General features: G+C 53.1%; 4 protein-coding genes across 4 annotated transcripts; 3 read left to right on the top strand and 1 right to left on the bottom strand.

Annotated features, from left to right (window-relative positions):
* Positions 1 to 540: 540 nt before the first annotated feature.
* Positions 541 to 2122, top strand: PG985_002323 (choline-phosphate cytidylyltransferase; the record flags this gene model as incomplete). Its single annotated transcript, XM_066822092.1, has 3 exons — positions 541 to 1436; positions 1520 to 1916; positions 1979 to 2122. 3 exons carry the CDS (start codon positions 541 to 543, stop codon positions 2120 to 2122), a joined length of 1437 nt encoding a protein of 478 aa, XP_066689524.1.
* Positions 2123 to 5246: 3124 nt separating this feature from the next.
* PG985_002322 (uncharacterized protein) lies at positions 5247 to 5899 on the bottom strand (the record flags this gene model as incomplete). Its single annotated transcript, XM_066822091.1, has 3 exons — positions 5247 to 5400; positions 5518 to 5655; positions 5796 to 5899. The coding sequence occupies 3 exons, from the start codon at positions 5897 to 5899 to the stop codon at positions 5247 to 5249; spliced, it is 396 nt and encodes a 131-aa protein (XP_066689523.1).
* A 3429-nt stretch (positions 5900 to 9328) lies between these two features.
* PG985_002321 (uncharacterized protein) lies at positions 9329 to 9878 on the top strand (the record flags this gene model as incomplete). The annotated part of the gene is made up of 2 exons (XM_066822090.1): positions 9329 to 9350; positions 9406 to 9878. 2 exons carry the CDS (start codon positions 9329 to 9331, stop codon positions 9876 to 9878), a joined length of 495 nt encoding a protein of 164 aa, XP_066689522.1.
* Positions 9879 to 10709: 831 nt separating this feature from the next.
* On the top strand, positions 10710 to 14040 carry PG985_002320 (uncharacterized protein; the record flags this gene model as incomplete). The annotated part of the gene is made up of 6 exons (XM_066822089.1): positions 10710 to 11171; positions 11225 to 11250; positions 11312 to 11416; positions 11472 to 12522; positions 12586 to 12705; positions 12766 to 14040. The coding sequence occupies 6 exons, from the start codon at positions 10710 to 10712 to the stop codon at positions 14038 to 14040; spliced, it is 3039 nt and encodes a 1012-aa protein (XP_066689521.1).
* Between the last annotated feature and the right edge of the window lie 890 nt (positions 14041 to 14930).

The following is a 14930-nucleotide window of genomic DNA, read 5'->3' as shown; positions in this document are numbered from 1 at the left end:
ACGAACTTTGAGAAACCCGAGGAGTCCTGGTTAGTGGTTAGCTCTTTTGGTTAAGTAAAAGAGAAGCCCGTTGGACCTGCCCATCCTCCGCATACATCCACGACAAACACCACGGAACTCTTTTCGTGTCGTGCGTACCTACCTACATCTATCGGCAGCCAGCCCTGCAGCAGCATCCCACGTTGCACGATAAGCAAGAAACCCATCGAAGGGCTTGCAACTTCCAGATAAAAGCCATTGGACACTTTCCAAGCTCGACCCGACCTACCACCTTCAACTATCACCTGCCATCCCTGTTTTACCCAAATCGGCCTCTTTGGATTGGGATTGGCGACGCGTATCGAGCGACCCGTCACTTCGTCAGACAGACAGCCTCTACTTATCTGCCGTTCCTTCTTCGACAAATCAAGGAACCCAGAGGCGCACGTGGATCTGGATACTGCGTCACTTCCCATTTGAACACGCCAGCATTGCATTAGCATTGATCTGGTATAATACCACGCCCAACATCTACCCCCAGCATTCATTCACATTCCCAGTATGTCTTCTCCGTCTGCTTCATCCCACGGAGGCAAGCGTAAGCGCCCAACAACCGCTGCCGCCACGACCGCCATGATGGACGAAAACCCACTTCTGCAGCCCTCGTCCCGGGACGCCTCGGGCGAGGATGGCGACACTACTGCTCCGGAATCCGGTAGGTTGACCCACCGCAAAACCGATTCTGCCTCCAACGGCGCAAACCCACCCAGCAAGCGACAGCGCGCCAACTCGGATCGAAACTCGGGCCCCCAATCATCTACGACCTCGCTCAACCCTGAACACGCCCCGGTCGACCCCGGTGAGCCCAGTGACACCACTGAGGCCAGCGTCGACATTGCCGATCGTGTGACCCGCAAGAGCAAGAAGCCCACAGCGCTCAAAGACGTGCAAGTGAATGGTGACGAGAACGAGAACCCCGATGGCGCCATGGCGCCCCCTCCGATTGGCAAATTGACACACCCCGTGGGCTACAAGACCAACGACCCACCTGCCGGCCGGCCTGTGAGAGTCTACGCCGATGGTGTGTTCGATCTTTTCCATCTTGGTCACATGCGCCAGCTCGAGCAGGCCAAGAAGGCCTTCCCCGATGTGTACCTGCTCGTTGGTGTTACAGGTGACGAGGAGACCCATAAACGCAAGGGTTTGACGGTACTCTCGGGCAAGGAGCGCGCCGAGACCATCCGCCACTGCAAATGGGTGGACGAGGTGGTTGAGAACTGCCCCTGGATTGTGACCCCGGACTTTCTTGATAAGCACCAGATCGATTACGTTGCACACGACGATCTTCCCTATGGTGCGGCCGAGGGCGACGATATCTACAAGCCCATCAAGGAGGAAGGAAAATTCTTGGTGACCCAACGCACCGAGGGTGTAAGTACAACGGGTATCATCACAAAGTCAGTAACTCCGAACTTCCCCTTTCTCATTTGCTTCATTCTTGTGTGCATGGCAGCAGCTGACCATGAATATACCTCAACAGAATTGTGCGTGATTACGAAAAGTACATTGCCCGTCAATTCAAGCGTGGCACTTCGCGCCAAGAGCTCAACGTCAGTTGGCTCAAGAAGAATGAGCTGGATGTCAAGCGCCATGTTCAGGATCTCCGCGATAGCATCCGGACCAACTGGTCAACTACCGGCCAGGAGCTCAGCAAAGAACTGCGCCAGTTCTGGCCGGCTAGTCGCCCCCAGAGCCCGGCCCCGGGCAGCCGAGTCCCCACTACCCCGGGTGCTCCTGCTGGCGACATGACGCTGCGAGAAGCGGCCACCATGGCAAATGCTGCTAGATCCCCCACTACCCCTGGAGGCGAGCGAGGAAACTCCAACGAGTTCATCAGCGGGTACACTTTGGGCCTGGTCGGTGGAGTTAGATCTTGGGTAAGTTTCTCGTATATTCCATATATGACTCGCGATGGTTTTGCTGATGAACTCTTTTTTAGATGACCAAGAACCGTCGGAATGTGCGAGACACCAACAGCCGACCTCCCAGTCGGTCGCCGAGTGACGACGAGTCCGAGGAGAGCGATAGCAAGTCAAACAACCGCGGTCGGCAGCAAGCAGCCACCGCTGCGTCGACATCATAGTGGGATGTTGCTATGTTTGAGATCGGCATCGCGCTGATTATGTACGCGCTTGGGACACCGTTCGCATTCCTCCTCGAGGCGGTGATTATTGTGAGCGTGTGGGTGTGGTTGAGTGTTTACTGCAGATAATTTTCTTAAACTGTGTCTGTACTAGCCGATTATCACAGTGGCAGCTAGCTATTTCATAGCAGCCATCCAAATCATGATTATGCCACCCCCAATACGGAAACGAGGTCACGCATACAGACATGTTTTGGGCTTGTACTACTAGTAAAAAGAGATTCATGCACGCATGTGTCTTGTCCGAATTATTGTACAGATGATGTGCTTGAAAATGGAAATACGCATCTGTGGCAGCGTCAGATTAGACCAGCCCCTGACCACTCGAACTATATGTGGTTGAAAGCTGATAGCCAACTCTGTGAAGAAGAGTGGCATCCATTATCAGGAAATCCGGCTTTGCTTCGTTGGTTACCTTCTTTCGAGGCAGGTGGTGTTCAGTATGGAGATGTTTCGTGAGGCATTGACATTATGAATAATACCAGTTCTTTCTCGTCCACGCCGAAGGTCCGCAACAGGCTCGCATGGTCGCAGTATGACATGATTGGATGATGAGATGGAAGCACCAGCCAGCTAGCTATCGACACTCGGCCAATGCTTTAGCCAACGTCTCCCGCTCGCCCGTCTGGTAACCGGAGGGAAATATACATCAATGTCCTCTGGTTGGCATCAGTTGGTCGGTAGATTTCTCGAGTTACAATGATAGTCTCAATCGTGGAAAGAATCTAGGAAGTGTTGGGCTATATATACTGGTACAAAGAACGAACGGCCTGCCCTTGGGTCCCCAGGCATACGTTTTCTTGCCCATGAAGAACTCCGCAGTGTTGGTGGACGATCTTTGTGTCTTGCTGGCGCCGCAACTCGGGAGCTTCCAGCATGTAGCTCGCTTAATTCACTGGAAAAGATTTGCAGGGGCAACTAGGGGTGTTTTGCGCAGAGATGCTAAGGGTTAGGGCCTGCTGGCGTCAAAGCGGTCGGTTAGTACCCCTTTTCGTGCCTCGACACTTCTTCCGTAGAGACCGACCTCGGGCCGGAGAGAGGATGGGCATCTCGCGTGGCTTGCAATCTACCCGGGCTCAGGGGGTAAGAGGGGGAAGGAGGGTGAGGAGGGTGAGGAGGGTGAGAAGGAGGAGGAGCACGGCTGTTGAAGGAGCATGCTTCGCATAAACCACGTGCACGGTTGGAGGGAATACGGCCTGGGGCCACGGGTATCGGCAGCGTATTATAGATTATATTCACAACTTGATATACATGGCGTTTTCACGTGGAACATGTGGTTGTGGACAGCAGGGAGTGGTTCGTTCTCCTTCATTGCACTAGGGTATCTAATAACTCAGCCTTCCAGCTGCCAGGGAAATTCAGTGGCCCAACGCCGCTAGAGATCTCCGAGGAACTTCACAAGCGGCGTATGAGAAGAGTTCTTCCATAAGAACACCAACCAACTCATGGCGTACCGACCCGTAGCTTGCAGCATCCTACTTGAAAACGGAACCTAGACGAGGCGAGGTCTTAGTCACAGGGTAGGGTCTGGGGGTTATAGCGGGCCTGGGTCCAAGTCATCAAGCTACCCAGCGGCCAGGGGACGATGCAGTGCCCGGAAGGGTTGCTGAGGGGGTATGGGTTCTTTCGTTTCAAAGAGTTCTGCCGCGGCACATCCTACGAAGACTCGGAATGTTTCGAGGCCCACATTGGGCAACGCTTTTTAGTCCCCAGTAGAAGGTTGATGGAATAACTGGAACAAGCCTCTTCGAACCATGGCGTAGGTCATCTGTGAGTAGTAGATTATATGACTAGGTCAGAAGGAGCACTAAGATATGTGAGCTGATCGGAGATTAGCTGAACTGCAGTTCCTTGTCCTCGGGCTGAAAGGCACGAAAAGGGAGGACATTTATAAAGTCTCGTTCTAGGGTATAGAAGACGGGGGCTACAAGGGTATCTACCGCAAGGGAAGAGTGCGAAGAGTGAGGTGTGAAAGATGTTGTTAGCTGACTTGGGCTAATGTCCGATTGGGACTACCCTCACTTGACAGGCACCCTTCGCGTGGAAGCAGGGTCTCTTCTCCATTCGGGGATCGGAGTCAGGCTTACGTAGACATATGGTCTTGAACATGTAGATAGGGTGGCCATCGGAAAGTAACATGTAGCAGAGGGACACCAGCACTGTAGAACTCGTAAAGACTGGTTCTGACCTGCGGGCTAGACCCTCAGAGGCTTCTCAGTGGTGTTGGTCTAGAGCTCAAAAGACTACAATCATGTCTACTTGGGCTCGATTTGATCTCCTTTGATCTGGATCAGGGCTCCTCTTTACCAGTATAAGGCTCGTACCTGTGCTCGAAACGTGCAGGGCGGGATCAAAACTGACCCAGAAATCAGTAAGAGATGATCCTTGTAGGCGTGCGTAAATCTGCTTCCTGCTGACGCCTCCTGGTTCTACAAGGGATTTTGGCGTTATGTATGCTAGCCCTACAGTACGCCCCGGCTGTCAAGATATGCTGACCGAAAATCGCTATACCTCCTGTACGCACCCAGAGCAGACGCGCAGGTTGCATTGTGGCACTGGGATTCTCTCAAGCTAGTGCAGCTGTGTCCCTTGCACGCAAAGACCGGTGGACGGGGCACGACTTCCTTGACAGGAAGGTCCGTGTCAAGAAGACATGTCTTTGATTAACCAGGAGGGGCCGGCTGCGTATATCGGCCGGCTAGTCAAGCGAACCGCAAGCGTTATCGCGTCAACGAGATGAGATGCGTCGATGTCATCGGCGTTTGTGGCGGCAATTTAGTTGCTACATGCAACGTGGGACTACCCCGTGCTGCTGTGAGGAGCTGCCTGGTCATGCTCGTGGCATGGAGCAGATCTTCGGGCTTAGCCAAGAATTGTCCAGTAAGATTGCCTCAGGCATGTAGTCCGTCGACAAGATCGTGCGTGCATGCGCCTACTTCAGGGGTCACAACCATCTTGACCCTGGACGCGAACCCGGGTGTCACTACAGAAATGGCCACCACTTTGTAGCCATCTTGTACATGTACGCTGGTGATAAGCTCTCATTCTTCAGGATACATCCATGTTAGGATACCGGGCTACTCAGTTGACATGGCAAGTCGGCAATGTCGGTAGGCTGCAACACAGCACTGATCATGGCTTGCTTCATTTCCGATACTGTATGCCTAGATTCGAACCGTGTTTTGATTGGTGTGTTGAACTCCGAACGTGAAGCACCCCTGAAGATATGATCAAGGAGACGGCAGATTCTGGTTCGATAAACACGTCAAACAAGCAGGTCGCAATGCAGACGCAACGGTCCCGTTGACCGGAGCCGATCAACACCACCTCCATACCTAGCCACTCGCAGCAACGTGGTTTCAGGCTTAACGATCTCGCCCAATTGAGTGATAAGATTCGTTGCCACGCTCCTTCGGCTGACCACCCAGCAGCCAGTCGCGCTAGTCTGTGGAGAAAAGTTGGCCAGGCCACTGCTATTACACCCATGCTATCAGGAGCACATTGGTCGGTCTTTGGGCGTATCAGAGTCCCAGTCACTCGCGTGGATCTGCTAACAGCTCGTGGCATATTCTGCCCACGTGGCAGAAAGGATCTTCCCGTCACAAGAACTAACATTGCCTTGCTACCGGGGAAGGATGGCATTTCGGCCTCGTCAGCACCACCAAGATTCTGATGTGTGTCGATACGCTCAGGCAGCGAGGTCTGGGCCTGGTCCATGATAAAGTAATGCCGTATACCAAGAAGTATTGTCCCTCGAAATGGGATGGCAGTGCCTAGCCTGGCAGCGCAGGCTCTTGATGTCGTCATTAATGACATGCAGCGGCTGGAAGAGGACGCAAAGCAATACTGCTAGCCGTGAGGACCCCATCGCTAAAGCTCCGCCACGAAGGCTTCTTGTAACGGAGGTCGGTCCTCACTTGCAGCAGCACCGCGCAGTTAGTTTCGATCATTGCAGCAAGCAGAACAAACAGTTCAAAAACCCAAAGATGCATGTAGAGCCGGCATCTCCAGCGCCATCAGCATAGCCAGCTTTCGATCCCCGATGGCAGCACATATTCTATAATGGGGTCATATCACCACACATGGCTATCGGACCGAATGAAAGCCACGATATGCTGAAGCAAAGTGCTTTCACCTGAGGGGGGCTAAGCCGGGGCCGTTATACGGTACTCGAGGATGCAGGCACTCGAGGCAGGCAGTCAGCACATGAGCCAACAGTTCATCGCCAGTCCCCACAGCCAGACCCACGCGAGAGAGGCTGTCGCACTGGGGAACGGGACGGGAAGCCTGTTCCACAGTGGTACAGTAGTGGGAACGAACCGCGCAAGCTCGCCATGGAGACTTGGGGTCGAAACCCCCGAGACGAGCTGGGCAGTACATAATATTTCGATGGGGCCAAGACGACGATACAGGGCAGAGAGCCATAGGGCCACAGAGGCACCCCAAGAGCTCCAGGCCATGGCATGACGCTAGCCAGCGGCGCACGCGGAAGAGATGGAGTAGCACTGGGATGGCCAGAGCCGCTTGGTAGGCCACATGGCTTCATGGATGGGTGAGTGGACGGATGGAGGGAGGGGAGCGAGGAATGGACGAAAAAGGATGGGGAGTGAGATCAGACGGGGAGCGAAGGGAAAAGAAAAAGGTTGCGGCTTAGCGGTCGTCAAGCCCCGGTGTACCTAGCCTACAGGTAACCTCCAACATTGAACGTTACCTCATTAGGTACATACTGGGCGCGGGTGTGAGACAACGGGCGCCTAACCTCGTGCCACATGCATCCCGTCGCCAAATACGGGCTGTCGCGCTTGCTATGTGGGTAGGCTTGGCCTAGTACCTCGCACTTATCTCAATAGTGTCTAGAGGAGCGGTAGCATCCGAGAAACAAACACTTCCAATGTCAGCGTAGAGCCAAGTAAGACACTTCATGACTGCAGGACGGTGCTTGAAGTTTGATTCCAAGCCCCGACTGAAAAAGCATCTTCAATCAAGTGAGCGGGTGAGTGTTTGTGCTTGTGCGTGTAGGCGTGCGTGGTTGGTGGGTGGTATGTTGCGTGGGAGAAATCATATATCGTTGTTGTCTCCAGACTATTAATAAAATCCTAAGCGCTGAGGTTGTGGCGGGGTAAACGAGAAATAAAGGCTCCCTGATGCAGGAAAGCAATAGTGCTGTATGCAATGCTGTATGCAAGTGCACCTGCCTGTCGGCCTAGGCATTCGAGGCTAAACAAGGCAAAATTGTGACACAAGCAACGTTGAGCACCAGAAGGACAAACAACGCCATCAATTATAGATTGACTGACCAAGATAGATCGTTTGCTTCATGTTCCATTCGGACTCGAGCTGTCGGGCTGTATTCTGGCCTCCCTCCATGGGTCTCTGACAGTGACTTTCTCGTCATCATCAAGATATAGAACGGATCGGGAGGTTCCCGGTCGCCGAGGGCTCTGGAAGCTGGGAGAGCGAGGAAGGATTGGCCGGGTTGTTGAAATGTTTTACTTAGGTAGCGTCTATCTCGCGATTCTATGTAGAATTAGGAAACGAGACAGGTGGTAAGCGCGCTTCAACGCTTGCTCGGCTCGACGTCGACCTCATTCCGTACACGGTACTCGGCATCCTTCTATTTCTTCTACGCAGCGGGCTAGTGACATGCAGGTGTGCACGCCTTACCTGCCCACATGCCATCAGTGGTTGATGACTTGCTTCCAGTTGTCACACAACGACGTCGGATACCTATCCTCAAGAGTAGGTACTCGTTGTCCCCACCCTCCTCTTTCTCTCCTGCCCACCCTTCCCCATCAGTTTCTAACCCCCAATGAAGGCTGTCCACAGCTGTACCGGATAGTACCTCGGTTGGAAGGTAGTGCTTACCTCGCAATTAAGTATGCGCGTAGGTAGCTGGGAGGTAAGGTAAATGTTCGGTCTTTTTTGTACCGCCTCGAACGCTTGAAGCACCAAATCGGATGGTTTTTGTAGGTGTGTATGTCGTTACCTCTGGATTGGATAGTGCATGTGGACTACAAACATACAAACATGTAGGTACATTTGATTCCGTCCAGGCCAATCCGCCCCCAAAATCCAGGAGTAGTCGCAGAACCGCGGCTAATAGCGCCTAACTGCCGCGACCGGCTCCTTCCTTGGGATCCTAGCCGTTTTCCTTGCAAGAAGCTTGGGCTTCCTATGATAACTCTATTTCCTTCCTTACGTCAATCGATGTCGATATCGACATCGGCATCGAATCTCAATGTTGTGCTTCGGCCGTATTCCACCCAGATTCGGTCAATGACGGTAGGGAGAGAGAAAATGCAGCGCCTCGCGTGCTCTCACATCTCGTGTGTACCACAATAATCTCACTCTCTTACTGCCTTCCCAATTGGACGCGAGTATAAAAATAGCTGTTTGGTTCCAGTCGTGTGCCCAATCGCATTGGCTGGATGGTGTCCAAGCCCCTCCACGCCCAGAGCCACCCCACCCACACCCATCACACCGGGACAGAGAGCAAGACAGACACACACAACATCGTTCTCCAACACCCACCACCCGTCTTGCCGATTCCAGGAAGGGCACCCCTGGCCATCTTCCAACCCCCCCCCCCTTGTCGCCTTATACCAGTAATGCGGGCCGTACTTGGCAGTTGGATCACACACGTTTCTCCCTCTGTAACAGCACAGTGACAACATAGCCATGGCCTCGAAGCGATAGACGCACGCAGTGACGGGTAGAAGCGTCCCTTGGCCCCTAGCCGCCTGCTGGCCATTCGTTTGCCTCGCTTGTCTGCCCTACCAGGTCGGCACTGCGGCGGGGCTTCCTGGACGGGTCGGATCAGCTCAATTTCCCTTGCGCGCCCTCGTCCCCAATGAGAGTTGGGTCGCCCACGCGATGCAATCTCCATGCTTACGGTCTCCGCTCTTGCAAGACAACGCAGACTTCTCAATGCGGCACAGTCTTGTGTCATCGAGAAACCCTCGACGGCCTGATTTGCCCGGAATCGCTGCCTGTAATCTCACCCGACTTTTCGACCAAGCACAGCACACCCTCCTTTCTATTCTCTCTGAATGCTCACAACACAAGCGCACACCTCAACATGTGGTGTGTCCTATACTGAATTGCGCCTGCCTGCCTCCTGCGGTATGAGATGCTACATTGGTCGCAATGAGCATGGCTTTCGCTACAGGTATGTTTCCTACATTTGTCCTCGTTTCGGATCGTGTTGCGGGAGATCTCTCCAGGCATGCAACTCATAGAAACCGAAAGACAAAAGGACCACCAACCTATCCAGGCGGCCATCACGCTGCAGCCAATCTGTCTCCGTGCTGGCTGTGCAAACCCCGGCAATGGGCAACCCGTCTTATGTGTGGACGAGCGACCCCCGACTGGAAAGGAGGGTCGAATGCTTGCCCAGGCGCTAGCTGCGCCTTTTGCTGTCTGTAAGACGACCTGCAGCAGTGGTCGATTTTCTATTTCGCATACGGATACTCTGCCGTCGATCAGACCATGGGGCTTAAGGCAACCAAGTCTCGAGGCTTTTGGGTACATTTTCGGAGCCAGCCAACCTATGGCTTTCCCTCTTTCTCGCCCTTTTCTCCTATGTGGTTACATGAAGTCGGCCTCTCGTCCTGCCAGGGCGCTGTCGCGCCTCAGTCTTCCTAATTATCTACCCCTTTGGGCTAGTGCCGCTGCTATACAGCTGGTCTTCTTCTAAAAATGGTACCAATCCCAGTCCACTGGATTGAGCGTTTCTTTCTGTCCAACCTCGAGTGGGCTGCTCCCTGCCGTTGATGTGGAGAACTATTCCCCATGGCCCAAAAGCACTCGACGGATGAACTCGAACTGCGCAGCAAACCAAGAAGTCAACAAGGCCTATGTACAGGCTTCTGGTACAGGTTGCCCAAAAGGGACGGCATAACACCACCATGTACTCGCATCCCCGTAAATAGCATCTGCGGAATGAGCCACCCTGTACCTGGCTGGTTGGAAGGATGACTTGCAGTTTTCTTGCGATGCGTGGGTATCTTCGTACCCATGTTTCCAGCTGGCAGGGGTTAGTATTATCGACATCCGCGACTGAATGGACTTGACCTCGCTCTCCAGTAAAGTCGAGGATGACAACTTTTCTGCTTCTGCCCCTTTGTATCTCACTCAATTTTCTTTCTCCCGTTACCCGCGCCTACTTGGCTCTTTGACGCGTCTCAATATAGTAATTTCGGCGGCTTAGCCCTCCTAAACCTGTCCCAATTCAGGTACATCTCAACTCAACGCAGACTTGACCTCACCCCATACTTACAACACACTTTTGTTACCATCCGACTAGAAGGCTGAGATACTTCCAAGTCTCCAGTACCAGACGGTACCCCTGTAACATCAGTCTTACCCTTCTTCATAACGGTTATTTCCATCTTGTCACCCCTTCTTAATTTATCGAAAGGGTAGCAGACAGAGAGGGCTGTGTCAGCCGATTACTAACTATATACCAACTTCCCATATTCGAACCTGCAATATGGCCCGTCGGGAGAGAGCCAGCCTTAAGTTCATCATGGATGATGTGAACGATGATAATTCGTTCCCAAATATTAAAACAAGGAGCTCCCCGTCTTCTGGCGCAAATAGAAATCGAGATATATCTTCAGCCTCAGCCTACATAAACCCCGAGGAACAGGACCAACGTCAACTTCCAGACTTGACTAGAGAACAATCAACTTCACGCCTATACCTCCAATCCACCACTGCGACGTCCTCTTCACCATTGTCACCAGCTCTGACCTCACAGCCTGTCCCGCGTGCCGAAGCCAGCAGCTCCGGCGTGGAGGAGATGAACCCAATGCATCGTGGCTACGGCGGTCCGGGTTCTGGCGCAGCTGGGGGATCCAATCAACCTACCCGACCCATGGCGACCCAACCAGAGCCACCGGTCAAGTTGACACCAATCACTGGCCGTGTTAGCAGGGCAAAGAAGGGCGTACCAGTCCATGTTTGCGAGATTTGCAAACCTCCAAAGGTGTGTATCGGTGATCGTCTCCCCGCTTGGGCGGTTTATACTGACAGTACCAGACATTTACACGAGCCGAACACCTCAGGTGGGTTTATTTGACTCCTCAAAACAGCGATTGGGATTTGTTGCTAAATATCCTTCAATAGACGCCATCAGTTGAGCCACCAGACGCCTGGATACCCGTGCCAGTATCCTGGCTGTGACCGAGCTTTTCACAGGGCTGATCTGCTTGCCCGTCACCAGACCAGACAGTACGCTGAAAATACCACTTGCACCTGACACGTCACCAGCTAACACCACGTCCAGTGAACAAGAAGGCGACAGAGCCTCGACAAGCACAGGAGGCAGAAGAGGGGACAGCCGACCACCGTCTGTCAACTCACCGGATGGTGGTTTGTCGACAGGCCACGGCAGTTCCAGTATGGTATCCGGCGAATACCCAACGTCATATGTCCACAGTCAGCAGAGCTCCGGTGGTGACCGCGCAAGTTATCCATCAAGTTCCGGTGGAACTGGAGGACAGGACACCCGGTCTTATGTTCTCGACTCCGGAGCTATGTCTTCTGGTTCCCCATATACTGAATTCGCTGCCCCGCGTACGCCTATCTACATCGTCACAGAGGGGCTCCCACCAACATCACAGCACTCAGGCTTTGATGTGCCGCCAGGTCTGCATTTCGACTCCTCCCCCTGGTCTGGGAGTGGAATATCGACCCCATCTGATGGCTATGGCCAAAACCATCGAGGAGGCTATTCACCAAACTCGGACTTACACATGGGAGGTAACTTCGGCTACACGCCAGTCTCTCCCGGGGATGCGTTCGACATGGGTGGTGTCCCGCCTCCGTTCAGCACATGGCTCCCTTCACCCCACAGCAACACCTATGGCCAAGTGATTGACCCGAGTCTCTCCTCGTTCTCCGACGAGAGTCTCTACGACCATGCGACCCACCCCCAGGCTTTCACTTCAGTTCGTAGTCCGACCCCACCGAACGTGTCGTCACCCGTGCATTCGGCTGAATCTTTAGTCACCCTTGCTCCAGCAATTCCAGACGCGCAGGCAATGGTAAGTCGCCACAAGGACTTGGCGCTCTCGGGGACCTTGTATGACCCGGCCTTCCTGACGGCCCTCACCTTGCCCCGTCCGACCCTGAACGCAATCCCCGCGTTCCTCGACGTATACTGGAAGCGCTTCGACGTTCTTTTCCCTCTGGTGCACCGGCAAAGCTTGGAAACCGCGCCGAATGGTGTGCTGCGATGTGCCATGGCTGCCGTGGCCACGCAGTTTCTTGACGGCAGGGAGGATCGCGCCCATGGCTATGTATTGCATGACATCGTCTCTCAAGAAGTCAAACGTGTAAGTGCTGCCCCACGGCCACGTGCCAACACCTCGGCGCCGGTTCCTAAACAACTCTCCCAGGCCCCTCAATGGAACGTTCAGATCATGCAAGCGATCCTCCTATGCGAATTCTTTGCTCGGTTCAGAGGTAAGAAAGGAGCGGTTCGGTCTTCGGAGCGCTTCCAGAACCTATACTCAAGAGTGAGTTCCCTGATTTCTCCTATATCTGTCTCTGATTCCGTTACATACTCTCTTTTTCAGGATCTTTTCAGTCTTGTTCTTATTTCTCCCGTCTCGCAATGGCACCCATACTCAACGTCTCCCTTGCAGGTCGCCAGTCCTCAAGTCCCAGACCCCACGTTTACCTCGCCTACTCCTGCAACCACCCCCGAGGGTCGATGGGGCGAATGGGTCGACGCGGAAGCTCGCCGACGGATGCTTGCCGCATGCTTTGTCCTGGATGTCCATACCACCATGTATCATCAACTTCCCCTCGTACACCGCTTCAACACACCTTGTCCTCCGATACCTTTGACTGCTGCCAGTAAGGACCTCTGGACTGCCCGATCTGCCCAGGATTGGGAGGCCATTGGCGCTGCTGGCTGGCCGAACAACGAACCCTCTGTTCTCTCAGATCAGACTTTGACCATTGAGAAAATGGCATCCGCTCCACCCATGGATCATGCCGTTTACCTTGCTTCGGAGGCCCTACGTCTTTCCAGATCCAACAACCCTGCAACCCTTGAGCCTTCATCAACGGTTGACCTTTCGGTGACTGGACGAATCTCTACACTCTTTGGCGGATCCTCCATCGCGAATACCTATCTGGCCCTCCACTACACCCCTCTCCATGACCTGCTCGCCGTTTCTGGCGAATCATGGTTGTTTGCCCGCAAGATTACTGGCCCTGGAGAATATCTGCAACACCAGAATATGCTCAAAGCCTGGAGTGGCAGCTTACAATCCGCCGCTGCCACTAAATTCGCTGCAAAGGCGCTTGTTGCTTTCCTGGATAATGGTAATGACTATGACGACAATGATAATTTCACTTACGACGACACCAACAGCACACCATTTGAAACCAATCACACCACTGCTAAACCCTCCTACGCGGCAACACGTTCACACTTGGAATGGAACAAGAATGACATCTCGGATCAATGGGCACTTTACGTCAATGCCCTCATCTGTTGGGCCTTTGGCAACTCACACGGCCGTGGTACGAACAAAACGGCCATGGTCTCCCCTGCGATGGCAAACAACCCGAACAAGCCAGCTTCTGACAAGCCCACCGATTCCCCAGACGATATTCGAAAGAGCGAAGTGGCATCGTTGAAATGGCTACGCATGATCGCAGATCTCCCCCAAGCAGAAGATGTGTTCGCATTGCGTGGTCAGGGACGCGAAGCTCTAGCGGTCGTGGCCATGGTGCGGCGCAGGTTGCAGGCTGAGGCCGCCATCGGCGAGAGAAGCAAATTGCTCGTCGACAGCTGCACTGTTCTGGGCAGACTCGAAGACACCCTTGCTCGGGCCTGAAAACCACCGCCGTCGCTACAGCCTGCCTTCGACTTCCAAGTACGCACCATTCGACACCGGCTCCAATCGCCAACTTTGCCCACCACCCTGAGTCATTCATTTATGGTGTATGATATGGCGTGTTCAACTACTGCATTCCGTTCGGTTTCCGATCTTTTTCATTCGCACCAGCGGCTCGCACGAACACGAGCACAAAAACAAAACAAAAGCATTCCCATATCAACAGCATACATTGGCTGATTAGATATAGATGCATGGCGGAGACCTGTGACTTTACTCCTTGGAGGGATATGGTGCATGGGAGCGAGATTTCCAGCTGGTTTTTTTTTTTTCTTCTTATCTTATATTTCTCTTTGCAACATTTCCATTACCTTTTTTCTTTTCTTTTTCTTTATCTAGGAGGGAGGGACGGTAATACACACGGCCTGTACGATCTACGATATATTTCCTTGTATCATGTCTCTCCTTTATTATATACACTGCATGTTTCTGCATTGGGCTTGGGACGGTAAAGACCAAGAGGCATCAGACAGCGGCGGCGTGCGGTTTTTTCTTTTTATTATCTCCCATCACGGGAAGGATTTTGTCAAGAAGCATAGGATCTTGAGGGGGTTCCTGGCGATGGCGTTGATCTGGCGGTTGGACTTTTGCCTTGTTTTATTTCTTACCCTTTTTATTTCGGGGATTGTCTGGGTTTCATCTTTCTTCTCAATATCGAACCTTCACTCATTTCTATCTCCTACATCTTTCTCCCCCTTTTTTTTATGTCCCGGGCTACGGAACGAAGCTGTCCTCTGGAGAAAGAGACCGCGAGCTGGATGTCTGCATACATGGTGGTGTGTTTTGATAATAGATATAACAGATTTCTCTCCTTGGATTAATAAAAAGGG

Source organism: Apiospora marii (genome assembly GCF_038362585.1).
Source record: "Apiospora marii strain CBS 49790 chromosome Unknown utg000002l_segment0_segment0, whole genome shotgun sequence".
Lineage (NCBI taxonomy): Eukaryota > Fungi > Ascomycota > Sordariomycetes > Amphisphaeriales > Apiosporaceae > Apiospora > Apiospora marii.
Note: the sequence above shows the minus strand (reverse complement) of the source record. Positions and strands in the feature narration are given on the sequence as shown.